The sequence below is a fragment of the Eurytemora carolleeae genome, unplaced genomic scaffold (genome assembly GCF_000591075.1).
Source record: "Eurytemora carolleeae unplaced genomic scaffold, Eaff_2.0 scaffold27, whole genome shotgun sequence".
Classification (NCBI taxonomy): Eukaryota; Metazoa; Arthropoda; class Copepoda; order Calanoida; family Temoridae; genus Eurytemora; species Eurytemora carolleeae.
The window spans coordinates 444,337-465,485 of record NW_019396259.1 but is presented as its reverse complement, the minus strand read 5'-3'; the positions used below and the strand labels follow the sequence as shown (position 1 = coordinate 465,485).

At 31.9% G+C, this 21,149-nt stretch overlaps 1 protein-coding gene across 1 annotated transcript; it reads right to left on the bottom strand.

Moving 5' to 3' along the window:
• Nucleotides 1-437: 437 nt before the first annotated feature.
• On the bottom strand, nucleotides 438-14,578 carry LOC111699566 (uncharacterized). Its single transcript, XM_023470268.1, has 14 exons — nucleotides 14,433-14,578; nucleotides 13,226-13,314; nucleotides 12,932-13,004; nucleotides 11,241-11,319; nucleotides 10,479-10,587; nucleotides 8,933-8,973; nucleotides 8,806-8,864; nucleotides 5,988-6,040; nucleotides 4,842-4,919; nucleotides 3,874-3,943; nucleotides 3,233-3,302; nucleotides 2,153-2,235; nucleotides 1,741-1,806; nucleotides 438-634 (listed from the first exon to the last, which is right to left on the bottom strand). The coding sequence occupies exons 1-14, from the start codon at nucleotides 14,529-14,531 to the stop codon at nucleotides 512-514; spliced, it is 1,092 nt and encodes a 363-aa protein (XP_023326036.1). The 5' UTR covers nucleotides 14,532-14,578; the 3' UTR covers nucleotides 438-511.
• Nucleotides 14,579-21,149: the final 6,571 nt, after the last annotated feature.

Below are 21,149 nucleotides of genomic sequence, written 5' to 3'. Positions count from 1 at the left end.
TTTGAGATTTGAAGAAGAATTACCAATATAGTATTCGCAGATTTTTCCTTTTTCTTGGTGGATTTCCTAAGTTTGAGTATGCGTAGAGGCAACATTTTTTTCCTTCAACCGACCGTAACCTTTCCCTGGAGTCATAAAAAAGATTTGGTCCGATTGGTTCATCCGTTTTGACGTTTATTGGATACAAATACTAACAATTTATGGTACAGTTTAGAATATGATGATCATGCTTAAACACTTTTTAAAACAAGACAGGGTATTAAAAACATATTTACTGATATTGGTGCAGACCATGGCCTTGGGCGGAAGATTTAAATGAGATTCTAACAGACATCGCCTTGCATTCTTCAGAGTTGTTATAATTTTGTGATTGTTGTTGTTTTTGTTGTTGTTGTTGTTGTTGTTGTTGTTGTTGTTGTTGTTGTTGTTGTTGTTGTTGTTGTTGTTGTTGTTGTTGTTGTTGTGGTTGTTATTGTTGTTGTTTTGTTGTTGGTGTTGTTGTTGTTGTTGTTTACTGTTTAACCTCATGCATATCTCCATGAGTGTGTAGTATTCTAATATCTGCAGTACATCTAACCATTGTTTGATCAAGTTTAACAGGAACAGATTGTACATTGTACTCACATGGTAGAACCTAAACATAGAATACATAGATAGGACAATTTAATTTTGATAAATGAAGTTGTAGACTTTAAGAACAATTAAAGGATCTATTATTATAATTTCAACTGACCCTTTAATAGTTTTGTATGTTTTGTATATTTTGTATTTGGGGGTTGAAAGAAGGTTAAAAGGGGGGTGTAAGGGGGAATGAATGTCTATACTGCATTTATGTTCGAAGTTTGACACAGAATACATCTAGAAATGCAGGGAGATGACCATCCAATTTTCCAGGAGAAACTTTATACAAACTTAGTTGATAGCACTTAGTTAAATAGTTAGGATAAATCAATTAGATTAAACTGAAAGAATTGATCAAGAGAAGATATAGCACTGATCAAATAGATATAGGTCTAATCAAATAGACAGGATTGATAAAATAGATAGAATTGATCACATAGATAGAATTGATCAAATTTACACAATTGATCAAATAGATTGAATTGATCAAATCGATAGAATTGATCAAATCGATAGAATTGATCAAATAGATCAAACTGATCAAATAGATCAAACTGATCAAATAGATCAAACTGATCAAATAGATCAAACTGATCAAATAGATCAAACTGATCAAATAGATCAAACTGATCAAATAGATCAAACTGATCAAATAGATCAAACTGATCAAATAGATCAAACTGTTCAAATATATCAAACTGATCGAATAGATCCAACTGATCGAAAAGATCAAACTGATCAAATAGATAGAACTGATCAATTAGATTAGACTGATCAAATATATAGAAATTATCAAATATACGGAAAAGATCAAATAGATCAAACTGATTAAAAAGATCTAACAGATCAAATAGTAGACTGATTGAATATATAAAACAGATCAAAGAGATTAAACTGATCAAATAGAATAGATCAAATAGATAGAAATAATCAAATAGATATTAGACAAATAGACAATGATAAAAGTTAAACAAATAATATGCAAGAAGTTGAGAAGTAAGAGTTTCAAAACAAAATCTTAACAAATTCTGTACAGTCGTCTCTGAAGTGTTATCTTTTACGAGAAACAAAGCCGAAGAAAATTAGATTTTTCTCTCTCATAGTTGCAAAAATATATACCTTGTATAGGTGTGGGTACCTCCACATTAACAAATTAAACCACTCTTGATCCCCCACAACCCAACCCTAAATGTGAATCATTAAATTTTTTTAAATTATTAAAAGTTTTCTAAAAGTTTAAAATGTTGATGCAAGTTATGCCAGACAATTAATAAATATGTTGTGTGAAAGTAAAATGTGTCGATCCCCATTTACAGGATGCCTTAAACAATTTCAAATATAACAACTATTTCAGGTTTCCTGTCTAAATATTGATGATTTGGTGTTTGCAACAGGAGATTTGCAGATATCTTTCACAAGGAGAGTGACGAGTCAAGAACGTTATTTTTTTCAGATAAGAAAATATTTCTTGCAGGTTTCAGTAAACATATTTTTGTGAATTTTCATAGAAAAGAATAAAAAACATACTTACATTTACTTTGAAATGATTGTAAAGTTGTTTTATTCGATTTATTTGAACTTGCTCCAAATATAATTCACTCTTTCTCATTTCCTCTGTTAACAAAATAAATAAAATTCATTCTGGTAATTTTAAAGTAAAGTGGTTGTGAAATAGAGAACCAACATGGAAATAATTTCTAACTGTGACAAGACTTTTTAAATTAATTCCCCATTAAAGGGAGTGACCGGCAATGTGTAGTGGTTGATTGCAGAATTGTAGAGTAATTTTTTAAAGTTCATTTGAGACATATATATAAAACGTTTTAAATATTTATAATTAATGAGTTTGAGCGCAAAATAAACATTCCAAAACATCTATTTGGGTGTATACGTTTTGAAAATCGTTTTTTAATTATGAAAAAACAAAAAATGTAACAAAATCAACTTCAGTAAACTAATTAGTTGATTAGGAACAGGTTGAGAAAACAAAAATTAACTTTTATCAAAGAAAATAAGTAATCTTATTTAATTATTAGTTTCTGTAATCTCTCATTATTCACAAAGATTTCTGTAGATTTTCTGGAATTTTTATTGAAAAGACAACATTTAAAGAATTTGAAGAAATCTGCAATCATAAAAAAAAAAATTTTAATATACTGATGAAAACGAAATTATTGATTCTAACATTGATTTATTGACAGATTTCTTTTGAAAAATATGTTCCTAAACATCTAATTAGTTTACTATAGAATTTTTAAAATGGTTCAATGGTTTAAAAGGATTTACTTATCGGACCTACCACTCTACAAATTGAGGGTGACATGAAATTACGACAACCTTCCCTTTAAGTTAATTAGATCCCTTGATAACTCCTTAAACCTGAACCAGATAAATTCCACTGCAAAGTTTATTCCATATTCTAAAATATTTCAGAGATTAAAATTAAATTCAAGTTTAAAACTTTAAAGTTTAAACTAATTATTTCCTGAAATTGATTTCTTAATCCTCACAGATCATAGAAAACGATTTAGTAAATATTGTTTCTCTATTTGATTATAAATTACTTTTACAAAATGTTCTGTTTCACTAAAATATACATTTAGTTAATTTCCTAGATTAAAAAGAACCACTCCAGTATTTAGTCCGAGTATTTTATCCTGGGGTAAGCTTACACCATTAGTCTAATATCAGGAATATTCAAATCAAATAGAATTAATAATTTTTTAATCAGCACTTTTTCTCAAAAGCATTAACAATAAATGTTATAACTTAACAATAAAATAGTGGGGGGGATTAATTTAGAGGCTTTTCTCTGAAGGCCGATTGGTGCTTTGGATAAAGTCCTTGTCTTTGCCCAAAATTCAAATTTTCTAATTCCTATATCATTGCAACACGATGTCATAGAACTCAGATTATTTTACCTAACAAGACTTATAGTTTGAAATATCTGAGGTCTATGACATCGTGTTGCAAAGATATGGGAATAAGAAAATCTAAGTTTGTGACGAAGACTGAATTCCTAAGGAATATTGTTATAAAGCTTATTAAATTTATGTTTAATCCGTCCTAGCACCTTAACCTATAATTTGAACATCCATATTTTTTAATATCTAAAGGGGCGGGGTATGTCTTTTAATAGCTATAGGGGCGGGGTCTGTCTTTTAATAGCTATAGGGGCTGGGTCTGTCTTTTAATAGCTATAGGGGCGGGGTCTGTCTTTTAATGGTTGAGTTGTTTAAATATGTCTGATTCCTTAGTTATATATTCTGACATATGGAAATAGTACCCAGTCTGGTCTAAAACCACGCCGATCACCTCAGAGCTAAATAAAAATGAATAAAATGAAAATATTAGTAAAACTCAGAATGCTTAAAGGGACTGTAAGGGTAGTTTCAAGTGACCCTCCATGCAAAGATTTATTCTTTAGCTCATCATTAACGTGGAAGAAATTAAAAGTGTTTAATTTTGATATATCCCACATGTTTTTTTCCGGTAGGAAAATGCGCCAGTCACTTTCACCCCCAAATTTAAAATTATAAACATTGATATATATAGTGCATACTGGATTAGGCAAAGCTTTCAAGGGTACTGTTGTGAATCGCGCATTGCCATCTTTGTATGGAGGGTCACATGAGATGACGTTTATACAGTCGATCCCTTTAAGTAAGTCTCAAATAATTATCCGAAAGTATAAACGAGCAGATTCTTCTCTTTGTTCCCTCCAAGGCCGATAAACAAGTCAATTAAGAAGCAAACAACAGAAAAATCTAGATCTTAAAGGTCTTTGTCACAAACTCGAATTCTCTGATCCTTATATCTTTTCAATCTGATCGAGGCCGAATTTAAAGAATTTGAACCGCGGCTTAAAATTAAGCCACGGCTAAAATATGGTTGGTTCCACTTTAAATTGTATTTAATTTTTCATGATTTAAGCCTGCGCTCAATTGAAACAGGTTTTTGAGGGATTTGAGACCCGGCTTAAATTCATTAAATTCGGACAATGATGGTGTAAACCTTTGAGATTTCAAACTATTTTGAGACTAATGTGATCTAACAGAACGATATAGATTGACATATCTAAGGCTACGATCGACATAAGGATAGACAAATTTGAAAATCAGAGTTTGTGGCAAAGACTCAATTCCTTCGAAAAGCCCAAATATGAAAAAAAGAATAAATTTAATTACAAAACTTTTATTGAACAAAAATATCTAATAAACCTGTCCATGGTGTCAAACTGTTTATTAAGAACTGCTAGGTCTTCCTTTATCTCTAGGTCTACATCAAACACCATTAACCTTGATTTATTATATATAAGCACATATACAACATTTTATATACTTTTTATATATCTATTTATATATATGGATCTATACATAAAATGTTTATATATTTTTATATATATGCATATATACACAATTTTTATATATTTATTTATATATATGGATCTATACATAACATTTTTATATATTTTTGAGAATTATCTTCTATGTTTATAAAGAACTGATGATAGGTCTTTCGGTAATTAAAAAAGATATAATGTTCCTGAATACCTTTTAAATAAAAACCTCTATACATTACCATTTATTAACTAACAGCATGGTGGTGCGGGGTGGGGCACCCTATCTAAAATTGTGTGGAAACTCCCCATTAGAAAATTTCATAATCCAATCCTGATCCCGAAATATATGAACGATTCCTCTAAAAATGTCTTTTCTTCTCTAAATTCTTCATTTTGAGACCCCCCTACACTCCACAAGGAACCCCCATAGCCCCCCTTCTCAAGGAACCCCACTAAACCCCCTCCCCCGGCCCCTGAATACATTGTCAGTGCCCGGGGGTAATTGATGTTTGAACTAGAATTGAAAAAGTTCTACGCAGACCTGGGTTGTTTAGCCCTCTAGACTCAGCAGATAAAATCTACTATTTAAACTTTTATAAAAGCAAAAACTCACTCTTCTGATGAAAACTCGAATAAAAGCTGAGAATTAACTGCAGAGCCCGAAACTTAAGACAAGGTATCGAAATAAAACCCAGTATCGGAAACCCGGTTTCATGGAAGGGGTCTAACAGTTTCGTAGATAATATTTTTGTTAAGAAATATCATTTTATAGGGGTTCTTTATATTCTTTTTGTTTTTTGATTACTTAAATTAAAATTTAAGCAAATGTGATGACCTCTGAAACTCTGAAGTTTCGTTTAACGGTACTATGTTAAATTTCTGGCTCTGGAATTCTGGAAATAATTTAATCATAAACTTTTTAGACTACGCATATGTACACCCTACAGTACGTGTAAGGTAATGTAAATTGCACAATTCACAGTTAACAGTACAGTGTACATTAGTATAAACATTTCTATATTACCTGTTTAAAGACGGAAACGAAGTATGATAGAACGGGCCAATGTAAAACAAATCCTAAAACATGATGAAATTAACTTAAAGTGAGCATGAAGACCTTAATGTCTGAGTGTAAGACTGATAAACGTTATGATTTTAAATAGTGCAATGAATATGAAACAAAGCAATTGTGCAATGTAAACAGATCCATTTTATTTAATACGTTGATTTTTTGGTTTAATAACAACATAAAATAAACACAAGATTACTAAAATGTCGTCTTCTCATTTCGTGTTTTTGTGGGTCTTTCTGTATTTAAAAACTTTTAATTTACAGAACTTTTCGAATTGTATTAAATAAATTGAAACTAAAAGTATAATTAATTATAACTCGAAGGAAAAGTATTATTGATAAGTATAAATTTTTCCTCCCCACTCGCTATACTAACCCATAGACCCCTCCCCCCTCCCTCCTCCTGTCCATAAGCAACTCTTTTATAAGTTTGCGATGTTTGTGTCAGGGAGGGATTCTCCAGGACAATATTACGTTGATAAATCCCCAGCTTTTTCCTCAACATTAATCTTAATTCTTTTCTCATCTCTCTCTTCCTAGTTTTCATCTTGTTATTATTATATTGTTGATCTGTTCAGCCATGTTTTAAAGGGACTGAGTTCGTTTTTTCAAGGGACCATTCATTTAAAGAATGGCGCAACCACGGAGTAACATAGTGTTACCATTAAAAAGTGATCGTCAGGTTTTCGGTAAGTGTGTAAATTTCATTAGCTCTATAGTGCATTTTTTAAACAAGTTTTTTTAAAATATATTTTTTATATAATATTGGGTATATATACAACATAAATTAGTATTCTTGTAAATGCTGATTTTGTTTCTCTACAGACACAGTACAAGCCACACGTCTGCAGCCTTCTTGTTGTTCCTCTTTTATTCTTCTATCATTCTTATATTTCCTTGCTTCATGCTGATTATACCATCTTTTGGCGCTTTTTTAAAAACAAATATTGCCATTGGATAAAAATCCCTATAATGTCTGCGTTATTTGAAATATTCTGTTTCTTTAAGTTGCACCCTGTGTTTGTCAGTGTGTCAAAGTTGGAGTTTTGCTGTTAAGGTGATTGGTGAAATGCCTGAAATATGGTATTGCAGAAATCTTAAGCTTGGTGCTGAATTGACTTTAGAAGAAAATGCTTTATACACTTCTTGGGAGCAAAGAAAGGGAAGTTGTCAAAAATTGGCTAACATTAAGACAGAGGGATATAGATTATAAGGTGGGTTTTTGGTTGAGCTGTATTTTCCTTTCTGTTCTTCTTTTACTCTTTTGTTTGAGCAAATTTAAACTCTTTTGTTTGAGCAGGGTTTAATTGGCATTAAAAAATCCAGATTACCCTCACAGGTGTTTTGATGGATCCCCACAGTAAATGTCCTCTGAGATGCAATTAGCTTTGTGGGAAGAGGTGAGGTTTTGAATTTAGGAAGGTAGGATGGGGATATATTCCCCTTGTTGACGCATTTCCTGTGAAACCGTTTAATACAGCTTATGGAGAATCTTTCACTAACCCTGGGGAAGCCAGCAGTTTTCCCTTGATGAGTCCATCGTTGAACAAGGTAGATGAAAAACCAAGTCAGTAAGTATGTTTTTAACAGTTCGGGAGATCCCTGCCCCCTGGGCCCTGGCCTGGCTTCACACAAAGTTTCCTATCGTCTACATTTTGTGAACTTTAGGAGAGCCCGAGAGAGCACTGCTTTCTTTGCCGGCTTGAAATAGACTTTCGTCTCTATAGTGCATAAATAAAGGGCACCATGTGAATTGGACATACCAGTATGTTTCTTTTTTAAAAAATATATCTGCGAAATCAACACTGTTTGCGATTATTAACCATAAGATTTGCGATTTAATGTTTACAATTAACGATTTTTCAAGACACAGTTTTGTGATTCAAGAACGGAGAATAATTGAATTATACTTTATCGTCATATTCTTGTGATTCAATAATTGAATAATTTTTTAAATGATCACATGAACCAAGGGAAGGTTTTTGGATGGTCAGAATTACAAAAAGTTTTCTCCAAAATATTTTAATCTTCGTCTTTATAAAATCCCCGAAAACATTGTAGATCTGCAAAATATTTTATCATTGTTTTATCGATGAGAAAAATGCTGAAAGATCAATCGAAAATTAAAAGATGAAGAAGAAGATGGGCGCGGATAGCCTTGTTTTAATATAATTCTCCTCTCTTCCTTTTTTATTATTATTTTGTTCATAACATGCTCTTCGTTCTTCTTCTTTTGTTTTGACTGTTTGTTGTTTTATGCCGGAAAATGCACTTCAGAATCTCTTCCGGTTTTAGTTCCGATTTTCCTCTCCTTGCTCTACAGCCTGTAAAGCAGTATATAGTCTGGCCATACCGTTTGAGAATCCTCGGGATACAGTTTCATGTTGTTTCTCTTTACAAAAACCTCGGGTGGCATTTCCATATCCTTCTTATTTGTTTCTATATTTTTTCTTTATATCTATTTTCTCTTCTTTTTTTTGGATGCTTTCATTATAATTTTTACCATTATTATTTAATGTATTAGTATGAAGAACTATATTTTTATATTTTCAGTTTTTATTGTATTACTTTTTCTTATCAGTTTTTTTTCATTATTTCTCAACGATGTTTAAAATTTAATATTTTTTTCTCAATCTATATATATATACTTTGCTTGTCTGTTTGTTTGTTTTGTTTTTTTGTTTTGTTTTACAATGTTCACATAGAGAACATGTTCATAATTATAATAGAAATTGGACGCGAAGCGCCCTAAAAGCCTAGTATTCAAATACCTCTCTGTACTTGGGTGAAATAACAACAACAGCACCCTCATGTTTCAAAGGCAACGTTTCTAAACATTAAGAAATATATTTACTAGAAAAAATTAAAAAAACGAATTATGATTATTAAAAATTTTACCTTCTTTTGAAAAAAGTGTCTTCATTACGTCTATAGTTTCCCTGTAGATATATTTTTTTCATTTTTAAGACAATTGATAGTTGCAGATTGCTTTTTTTATTATGATAATTTCTCTATTTGCGTACTGAGTGTCCCGTATTGGAGTATCTCTAAACTTTAGCGACAAAATATAATACTCGAAAAACCTAATATTTTCTGCAAACAAATTTTTTATATTAGACTTATAGAACTTTTTCATTCATTCTTTTTAAATTTTCTGAGTAGTACCTAAAATCGCGAATTAGAGCTATAAGCTATCTAATATTATGTGGAACACCCTGTATAATATGAACTCTTTACAGATTCTATATGATAAGTATTGAATTTTTAAAATCACAGGAAAAAGTCCCCGCACCTTAAAGACTGGACTCAGAACAAATTTGGGGCCCAATCGGTTCATCAGTTTTTGGCCAGACAAAATTATATAATTCTTATGTTTAAGACTAAAAACAATACTAATAGCGTGAAAAAAAATATTAGACTAAAAGCTAGTTAAAAGCTATTCTAGTTGAAACAGGCGGAAATTTGCCGCTTTGTGATTGTAAATTTAACCAGATGCAACTAAGTAGATATGGAATATTCCATTCTACTTGGATGCAGCCTTAACTCAGACCGTATAGCCTAGCTGCATCAGCTAGCCCCGCCTACTGTAGCTGGTGTACCAGCCGGTGCAGTACAAACTAAATGTACATGAGTTGAGTGTGAGACTATTGGGATAAAATATCTACCAATTGAAATAAACTAAACCATTAACAATGTCTCAGCAAATTCTTTCCAATATCAGTCCTCTCTCATAAAGTAAAGGTTTTCAATAACAACAGACTACAGTCAACATAAGAAAGAAATTTAATTGGCTTTGTGTCCTAATATTCCCAGGGGTTAAATATACAAATATATACAACTTTGTTGAACTACAAATAGAAAGAAATTGATTACTCGCCTCATCCTTAAATTTTAAACTTTTGACTATATTTGATCTACCAGAATCCGAACTATTAAAGTTTACAACATTTGGTTGTATACAGATAAAGCATAAATTGTTAAACTGTGATTGATACTTTTAAAAAAGGCTATTAAAATAAAATGATATGAATAGCTAAACGTTTTTTCTTTGTAGCGGTTTGCTAAAAATTCATATGTAATTTCGCTAGGGTCTCTAATCGGAATTCCGTTGCGCGGAATTACGGGAAATTGTATGGAATTGAGCTGAATTGTGCTCGAATTGCGCAAAATTGTGAGGAATTGCGCTGTATTGCTCGGAATTACAGCGCTTGAAATTGCACGCAATTGTGCATGGAAACCATACTTTTGCAGAGTGATAAATAACAGTTAGGTTTCGTAGAACTTTGATATTTCAATCCTTGAATTCTTTATTCTGCTACAGTTAAAAGTTCAAAACTTGAAGAAATGCAAAAGTAGATTTTCAGGGGAGTAATCTTGTTCAGTAAAACAAGATGTATGTATCTGATAATTAATTACTTAATTATTAATTATGTATAAAATATTCCTGTTTTGTTGAATAATTGGTGAAATGTTCACAAACTCTACAAAAAATCTAGGAAACGTTATAAACCCATCACGTGACCGCAGGATTACAGACTCGGACAGAAGACGACCTAAATATTATTGAATTATTGGTTTTAGAAAATTATCGATCAGATTAAATAAACATTTCGAGCTAGGTCGCTGAACCACCTACAGCCGGTTCAAATCTTGAATCACCGATCCAATTCCTAAGAATTTGAATCAGTGATTCAGGATTTAAACCAGCGGTAGGTAAATCATCGCGCGACCTCTCTCGGTCCTTGATTTTGTAATAAATTGATAATCAGTAAAAAAAGACAATTTTATGAAAGCTTAAGTGTTGTTTTTATTACTGTTTTATATTTGTTTATGTTTCTATTTGATTTTCTGGTATAATTGTATATAAAAAGATAAAGGGTAGGGATTGGGGGGGATTTTGGGAACGTCCCCCTTCCTATAAAATTGAGGGGACGTCCGCCCCTCTNCCCCCCCCCCCCGGAGAATATTGTAAGCAGCCCATGAAGGATTAAATTGATAACGATGTAAGAAAAGGTGAAAATGAAGATCGAGAAAAGCTTAAAAAACGTCAATATTATTTAATTTATTGATCAGATAACGGTTTAAAGGGGATAAACCCCTCGTCTAATGGAAGGACCCTTCAAGTCACAACGATATCCTTTGGAATAAAAAAATTTTCAACACATTTTAATTTTTAGACTGAGATAAAAAGATAATGAGAACTGACCTATACATTGAAGGATAATATTTTCCACTTTTGGTTTAGAAGTCTCATCTGTGATCAGCATTAGATGTAGAGGGGTGTCCTAAAAACAAATTTCTGGTAGTTTCAAATCATATTTTATATTTCGCAGACTCTTCCGTTAAAGTTCTTTTATGTTACCACAAGAAGTCAAATATATCATCGTTATTTTGTTCTTTAAAACAAAATAACATTTTATCACGCATGCACTTTAGAAATTAAAATGTTAAACAATATATTTTCCAAATATATGAAATAAAAAAACAAATCGACTAAAAAGGTTTTCTCCTCTTAGGATGTCTTTTCCCGAAGCACATTAAATGCATTAAATGCAGAAAGCGGGAAATGATTGTAATTTCAAGTGACCTTCCATTTCATGAAAAGCATGTCCAATTTCCCAATCCTAATTTCCTATCTCTATTCCCAATCGCTATCTGATTAATAATATGTAAGATGTAATCGTTTTTTTAGTATGAAAATTTCCTCAAACGTTTCTGTAGCAGAAATCAAAATGTTACCCCAATTTAAAAATAATGAAATTTTTACGTTTAAAACATGGATATCTCATTCAATCTTGTCCAAAAAAGTATTTAAGGGTACCGTTGTCTGTTGGACATAAATGGAGGGTAACTTGTCATTTTTTTATTTTATTTGTTGTTTTTAGCTTGCATAGTTGTGTAAATGGATATGTTTATATGCAAAATATATATAATACAATATATTTATATATACTAATCTTGTTGCAATGGTTTCTGCTGGAAAGTTTAAATAGATAAAGTTAGGTTTAGGTCCGCTTTGTATATAATATATATATTCTCTCTAACTTTATATATACATTGAGTTCTAGCCTTATATAGAGTGGGTATATGTACACTATACAGGCATGGAGTACTAGGTATATATAGAGCGGGCACAAATACACTGTACACTATACAAACTTAGATACAATGGTTTATACGTAGTGGATATATTTGTTCACTATACAGACAAAGAGTACTAGGTTTATATAGAGCGGACACAAATATACCGTACCCTATAGAAACTTAGAGTACTAGGTTTAAACAGAGTGGATATATGTGACCCCAGGGATGTTGAATGATGATCAAAATTTCAAAAATTAGCCTCCAGCTAAATTCGATTTGCAATAAGTTTGAAAATCCGCAAAATTTTTATGATATCCACCAACTTTTTTTGTTTTTTGCTTTACAATATATACAAAAAGAAAATGTTCACAATTAAAATATAAGATGGGCGCAAAGCCCCCTGAAAGCCCAGTATTTATACATACTAGGCTTACAGGGCGCGTTCTATTTCAATTGTGAACATTACAAAAACCAGAATTGTTCCCGCATCTTATAAAAAAATTTCGTGGATTTTCAAAATTTAATGACAATCAAATTTTGCTGGAGGCAAAATTGTGAAATTTAGTCATCTATGAACCTTCCCTGAGGACATGTAAAGTCCCACACAAGTCCCGATCAGATCAGCCGTTTTGACGTTTATTAGCCACAAACACACACACTTTTTTCTTCCAGATTTAAAATTGTTTTCTTCAAAAATCGATTTTTTTAATTCTACGGACAACGCTGGTTACTTCTTCGGCTAGAATTGTACATAAAGGATGCCATTTTTTCAAAAAGAAGAATTTTTTTTGGATCAAATTGTATGTGTGTTACCTTTAAAGTATTCAGGATGGAATTGAAATTCTTTGAAAAAACTGTCAGTATTTTAGGCACCAACTCCTTCTTACTAAATTTTAAACATTTATTAGTGTTTTATTGTTAGGTTGTTGACCGGAAACATTACAATAAACAAATCTAATTTTTCTTATTTTTAAGATTAATATTTCATTTAAAAACGTCTAAACATTTATTTATTTTGAAATTGTATAATCTAAAAGTTTGTTTATACTACAACAGTGCAGTGGAGATCACAAAACTGTGGAACAGGAATTCGAAATATTTTCTTACTTTACATTTGTAATAATCATTGCAAGATGGATAAACTGAGGATCATCCAGTCTAATATCTGAAGGTTTTATTAGCTCTGTGAATACGACCTAAACAATACTATTATATAATTCAGTTTTAAACTTTTTACTAATGTCGTTATGATTTAAAGGGCACCCATTTCAGGAAGGTCATGCCGATTTACCTGTATCTGATCAAAAATGTAAAAGATAATGTCGTTTTTCTAGGTTTAAACGTATTTAAATCTTGATGAAGTCACAATGAAAATAATCAGTTTTTCAAATTATAAACATGGATATCTAATTTATTTTCAAATTATAAACATGGATATCTAATTTATTTTCAAATTATAAACATGGATATCTAATTTATTTTCAGATTATACACATGGATATCTAATTTATTTTAAAATTGTAAACATATATATCTAATTTAATCTCAAATTATAAACATGGATATCTAATTTATTTTCAAATTATAAATATGGATATCTAATTTATTTTTAAATTATAAACATGGATATCTAATTTATTTTCAAATTTTAAACATGAATATCTAATTTACTTTCAAATTATAAAAATGGATATCTAATTTATTTTCAAATTATAAACATGGATATCTAATTTATTTTTAAATTATAAACATGGATATCTAATTTATTTTTAAATTATAAACATGGATATCTAATTTATTTTCAAAATATAAACATGGATATATAATTTATTTTTAAATTATAAACATGGATACCTAATTTATTTTTAAAGTATAAACATGGATATCTTATTTGTTTTCAAATTATAAACATGGATATCTAATCTATTTTCAAATTATAAACATGGATATCTAATTTATTTTTAAATTATAAACATGGATATCTAATTTATTTTTAAATTATAAACATAGATATCTAATTTATTCTCTAATTATAAACATGGATATCTAATTTATTTTTAAATTATAAACATGGATATCTAATTTATTTTTAAATTATAAACATAGATATCTAATTTATTCTCTAATTATAAACATGGATATCTAATTTATTTTTAAATTATAAACATGGATATCTAATTTATTTTTAAATTATAAACATATATATCTAATTTAATCTCGAATTATAAACATGGATATCTAATTTATTCTTGATCGGAAAAAGCATTCAAGGCTTGAAAGGTATCGTGGTGAATCTGACATATCATGTTTTCACCTGCTTTCTTAAATCTTGTTGTTTGTCCTCGACTTCATCACAATAGACATTAAATACAGGGGTTAATATCAACATTAGATAGAAGATAATCATTTTCATTCAATTCTACAAAATTCTGAAAAGAATGTTATGGTAAATGTGTATCAAATAAAGTCAGTGCCTAAAAAAACTTCCGTTACCAACCACCCCCCCTCTCCCATTTCATTAGGTTGTATGGTGTCCAATAGTAAAATATATAAGTAAATGTGATGGTATGTAATATACTAGGATGACTTGCAATTTAACAACAATCAGCTGATCACCTCAATACTAACAAATATCATATATCTAATATACTATCTTTGCGCAGAGAGTGCAGTGATTACCAGAAACTGTGGAATAGGAAGACGACATTAAATGAATAATCAATTGCATTTTATACTGACTCTTACTGTAGTATCACATAGAAAGTGATAATAGTTCATAAAAGTATGATAATTAACAATTTTAAGCAAGGGTTCGTCAAACTAAAATAAACTTCAAGTAAAATTGAAATATTGTATGCATAGAGAAAGGAAACGAAGAGGTAAAGATTACATTAGATGTACACAACCGACCTTTCTAGTAATTAATGAATAGGTTGTGTACATATGTTTACGTAACTAACTTCACTGTACAATTGTAAATGGAGTGATAGTATTTCTAAGGGGGATTTAATGGAATTCATAGTTTTTTAGATTTTCGCTCTTTATCTAAAAAGAAATTTTTAATTAATTAGATTTTTAATTTTCTACTTTCTTTCACAATACACTCAATATAATATATATATATATATATATATATATATTTTAGTTTTTAACTTCACATTTTTATAAAAAAAAATTATACTAAACATAATGCTTCACGTCTATCATGACGATCCTCAGTAGTTACAATTCATGTATATATGTCGGGGATTAGTTAGACATTTTCTGCGACTTCCTCGCCTAGCTAGCCTGGGAAATCACAACCAAAGCACAACTATAGAAAATGTTTTACAAACGGATAAAAGTGACAAGACAAGACATTCGAATATATATATATAATTACGTTGTCTGTAGCCGGCCAAACTGTGGACCGATTGGGCTGAGATTTTTTTGTGGACACTCATGGGTGTTATTAGGCTAAAAAAATTAGAAACCTTTTTTTCAATATTTTTTCTAAATTTTTTTCTTCTATTTTTTAACGGCATTTTTGGAGAATTCGAAAGAAAGCGAAGGGTCTGAATGGAGTAAAGTGCAAGGAAAGGATAGAAAAGCAAAGATGAAAGTTAAGGGAGGGATTGTTGATGCAAAGATAGATCCAACAGATCTAAACTCTGTTCTTTCTCTCATTGTTCAGGCTATCACCGTCTTAGTTGACCAGCAGGATATATTAAGGGAACACAAAGATAGAATTAATGATCTAGAGAAGCAGAGTAGAGCACAAGGTGACCTTCTTGATGAGATTCAACAACGCTCCATGAAGGGNTCTTATCTTATCTTATCTTACCCCAGGCCCTTCAGCTACTAGTATATATATATGTGATGAATAAATATCTCCATGTAGACTGTAGTATGGACATACATTATGTATTCAAGTGATGTATTCATTATAGGAAAAGTGTTATTGAAAATATATCTAGGTATCGAGACCAGCTTATAACACACAGATAAACAAATATATAAGGGAAAAACACAAATTAGAAGAAGTAAGATTAACTATGATAAATAATAAATGACACCCCGAACTATAATAAACCAGTGCTAGATAAGTTTCATTCCTTCAACTTGTTTTCAATCACTTTTAAATTTATAAAGAATTTGAACTTCTTGAGTTTTTTTTAAACGCAAAAAAATTAAAATCAATTTTTAACGGGTCATGTTGGGATCGAAAGTGATAGCTTGCTGGGACAAGGACCGAAAACTAAAAAAGTCCAATGAGAAAACAGAAAAAGTCCAATGAGAAAACAGAAAAAGTCCAATGAGAAAACAGAAAAAGTCCAATGAGAAAACAGAAAAAGTCCATTGAGAAAACAGAAAAAGTCCAATGGGAAAACAGAAAAAGTCCAATGAGAAAATAGAAAAAGTCCAATGAGAAAACAGAAAAAGTCCAATGGGAAAACAGAAAAAGTCCAATGAGAAAACAGAAAACGTCCAATGAGAAAATAGAAAAAGTCCAATAGGAAAACAGAAAAAGTCCAATGAGAAAACAGAAAAAGTCCATTGAGATAACAGAAAAAGTCCAATGAGAAAATAGAAAAAGTCCAATGAGAAAACAGAAAAAGTCCAATGAGAAAACAGAAAAAGTCCAATGAGAAAGCAGAAAAAGTCCAATGAGAAAACAGAAAAAGTCTAATGGGAAAAATGAAAAAGTCCAATGAGAAAACAGGAAAGTCCAATGGGAAAAAATGAATAAAAAGGGAAGAGAAGCTAAACACAATATAAATAAAAGTAGAAAAACAAAAGCAAGGAGATATCTTAATCTTCACGATTTCACTCCCACTATGCAACTACTGCAACAGGTAGTATAAGAACCATGACAAGTCATTTTCCATCTCTCTTCAACCTAGTTCCTTCTCTCATTTTTACCTTTTTTACCTGGTCTCTAAGGTTCTGCAAGCGTATTTTAATTGACCCTCCGTGCAAACAGGGAAATGCCCGATTTTCAACGGTACTCTTTAAACCTTTGATTCTTCATTGATTACAGAGTAGTCTATGTTTAAATCTTTGGAAAACAACGTGAATTCCTGTAAAACGTAGTGTACGCTGCGCTAAGTATGAACTCAACACAGATGATAATCCTTGTGTCCTTTTTTTACCGAATAGTTTACTTTTTAAACCTGTTTCCAAATATATTTAGATATCCCATTTATTCTCAGGTTGCTAAGCCTTTTTATGGGTAGCTGTGTATGTAATATTGGAGCGCGGTCTCAAAATATAAGAAATATGTGAACAGCTCTCCTGCCGTATGTAATTGGCAATGAGGTTATAGTATTTAGAGTGATGATGTACGCTAATCCTTTACTAATTATATATAGGCCATCAACTATACCGAGAGGTTACTGCATATTTGTTTATTATAAGTTGATTCTGGCCAAACCTATAAGTACATCAATATTAGTAGTTACTAGCAGCTAGTTATAAGTGTACAGTACAGCTAACTGAGCACACAGGTAGCAAACTATCATCCCCCCTGAAGGCGGAAAACAAGAAATATATAGACCAGGAACCGCCATATCTGATGCGTCAAATTTGTGTACTGCAGTGGGGCGATCAAAACAAAGAATTCAGGGGCAAAACATCAATTATGAGGTGTGGGGGGGGGGTGAAATAAAGTATATTGCTATCGTAGACACGAATACTGATTATAAAACGAAAGACTATTTGTTACTTGAGAGTATATGCTTTAAAGACAGGAGAGGGAAATGATAATATCCAAGATTATATTCAAATTGTGAAACTTTATATGGTAAAATTGGGATGTTTTAATAAAAGCAAGAACAATTCCTCACTCCATGGGAATCAATGCAAAGAGGAACTGTTGGCATATTTCAATGTGTAACAGGACTGCACAGTGCACACATAATTGTGTCCCAAATAAATAAAGATGCATGCCTGATTAACTACGGTACCTTTAAAAATTTTTCGGGAAATGCCCATTTAATATTAGTCATTAGTCATTATCAGTGTTTAATCCTTTCTCTTCAACTGCTGTGGGGGCACTGGATTTGTTTACATTCCTCCCACAGTGTACAGTACACAATTTGCGTATATCTGAGTTGGGCGTTCCTGGTCTATATATTTGTTGGCGGAAACTAACCCTCACACCAATAGATTTACTGTTTCCTGGATGACGAACAGGCCATATTTTGGTCTACGGGGATTCAGCCCCCTCAGTACCAAGACCCAAATATAAAAAATATGAAAATTGTGTGCGAATACAGGAACAGGTCACTATGGAGGTCTACAGCATGATGATTTATGTGATGATGACTCTTACTGTTATCAGGGACAGTTGTGTATTATGTGTGCCAATTATCAGTAAACATGCAAATTGTTAAACAAGTTTTCACTGTATTTACAACATCATTTTTGTGCTTTTTAACATTTTGTTTATCATAACATTCTTTGATATTTATATTGTATATTTTCAAGTATAAATAACAAAATTTAAGAAATAGTTTTTACAAGAAAATTTCTGATCACGGATTTATGTCCTGCTAAAAATGATCATCCCTAAAATGATCATCACACAATGAATGTCGATATCATGATTAATTAAACACACTGTATCTCTATTACTATTTTGATCCATAGTAAACATAAAATAGAATGTCGCTTTCATGGTTGAATAAACATATTCATTATATAAGATTCACGTTGCCCTTTTCTAATTGTTTTCCATTTAAATGATAAAATAAAATTAGTAAGAGAGAACTAATATAGAGGGTCATTATAATTAAAGATAGAAGGGTTCTGTCTTCAATTTCCATTAAACTCTAACAAAATGTTCGTTCGATATTGTTCGATATAAGGAACAAAATGTTATGGTATTTGTAAAGGATTGTTTATAAAAAAACATATATACTATATAAGTTGATGTTATGTATATAACTAGCTGAAGTGTCCGTCGTTGCCCGTGGAATAACATTTTTTTAAAAAACAAATTTCAGTCCATTCGGTCCAGCCGTTTGGCCAGCTATAAGGAACATATATAAGAATGTCTTGTATTATAATATAGACTAGCTTGCAAGGGCACGTTGAAGAAGACATTTTTTTTAATTCGAATTACTTAGCCAATGTCAGTGCCCAGGCTACCCATGAGTATTTACAAAAATTTCAGTCCATGCAGTCAGAGGGAACTTATATATAAATGTCTTGTTTTATTATATAGATAATAAGAGGAACATATTTTTCCTTTTAAACCCTAATCTGCTTATATTATTCTCTTTACATAGTGTATAAATCCTCTGGTAAAGTAGGTTCTATAAAATAAATATAATATATATTATATATGAATATGTGAAAATACAATTACATAAAACTTTTAGTTTAGGTTGAAAATGTTCTGTTTTCGCAAATAACCATGAAGCACATACTCCGAACCAATTTCACGCCAAATTGAAGCAGTTTATTTCCAATTTCTCCTTTTAAACTTAGGCTAGAAACAAGCGCGTTACAACTTGTCTAGGGCTATACAAAAGTATTAGGTGGGAAGTGAGTTAAAATCAAAGACCAAGGCGTTGCGACATTTCAAAGTCGATTCTTTCAATATTTGATGAGTAACTTTCAGAGTACGGAGTATGGCAAATTTTCGCACCCTTTTGCTCAGGTATTTTGATCTTTTTCATTAAAGGAATTGGAGACGTAATTTTAATTAACCCTTCATTAAAAAAGAAAAAAGAATTGCATGTTTCATACACAGCGGTACTCTTTAAACCATAATTACGCATATAATTGGCTGAGATAGAAAAATATTCCTCTGTGGCGGAAGACGATCCAAGTTTAAACCGGATAGAGAGACGCGGCAACTCAGATCTGCCACGTCACCATGAATAGACATATTTTCTTATTTCTTAAATTGATAAAGTAAAATTGGTCAGTAATAAAGTATTTATTTAAACCAGGCGTTTATCATACTGAGCGCAGCTAAATTGGTGACCCCTAGTTCGAAACTATAGGCAAATAGACTGTTTTTACGTGCCATTATAGACTTTTATAGCTACACGCTCGTCAAGTGAATCGATCGAAATGCCTAAGGACAGTGATAACGTCCAAGCACGAGCTGAACCCAGCTCGCTGGATTTATTAAACTCTGTATCAGTGAAGGTTCCAGCCTTTTGGCCAGATTCTGCGGAGGCCTGGTTCGTGCAGGTGGAGGCTCAGTTCGCCCTCAAGGGAGTAACCGCCAGTTCCACCAAGTTCTACTACTGTGTATCTTCGTTCAACCAGGAGACAGCTAACCAGGTTCTAGATCTCATCAAGAATCCTCCTTCTTCCGACTCCTACGAAGCCTTGAAGAACGGGTTATTGAGATTGTTTGCCCTCGACGATTATCAAAGGTATGAAGCAATCTCCAACCTTCCTCTCTCCGGCGACATGAAACCTTCTAAACTTATGTCGAATATGCTCGCCCTGCTTCCTCTTGGTCACAAGCCGTGCTTTTTCCTCCGTGGAGCGTTTCTGAAGAGGTTGCCTGCCGACGTCAGAGCTCACCTGCTGAGGGATGATTTTTCCGATCCTATAGCTTTAGCCTTAAAAGCAGACAAGATTTATCAGAGCAGAGTTTCCTCCTCAACTGCTTACATGGTTTCCAGCACCCCCGAGGATGTTGTCAACGCCGTGAGATCTCCACCTACAAACTGCCCACGTCGTTCAGCAACTCCTCACTCCGGCAGCCGGGATAACAGGTCATCGTCTCCATCTCTGTGCTACTATCATCGTACCTGGGGAACTAAGGCTAAGAAATGTAGAGCTCCATGTTCCTGGTCGGGAAACTAGTTTACCGGCAGGAGGATGTTCGTACCCTTCCTGCCGGGCCTTCTACCTCGTCTCCTCTCATCTATCTGCAGGATTCTCTGATCTCAAGGAGATTTCTCATTGATTCTGGCGCCTCTGTCTCAGTTTTTCCTGATCCAGGATCCTCAGGAGGAGATTCAGGAGTGAAATTATTAACAGCGGATGGTTTCTCTCTATCATGCTCCGGTTCTCGAGTCAT

What these genes read in the sequence shown, in the direction of transcription:
- LOC111699566 (XM_023470268.1), bottom strand. Translation starts at nt 14,531, where the DNA reads ATGAAAATGATTATCTTCTATCTAATGTTGATATTAACCCCTGTATTT. An exon ending in TTTCACCCAAGTACAGAGAG is followed by an intron (nt 6,041 to 8,805) that starts GTATTTGAATAC and finishes ATCATGTTTTAG; the next exon opens with GATTTGTTTTACATTGGCCC. An exon ending in ACAATCATTTCAAAGTAAAT is followed by an intron (nt 1,807 to 2,152) that starts GTAAGTATGTTT and finishes ATTCACATTTAG; the next exon opens with GGTTGGGTTGTGGGGGATCA.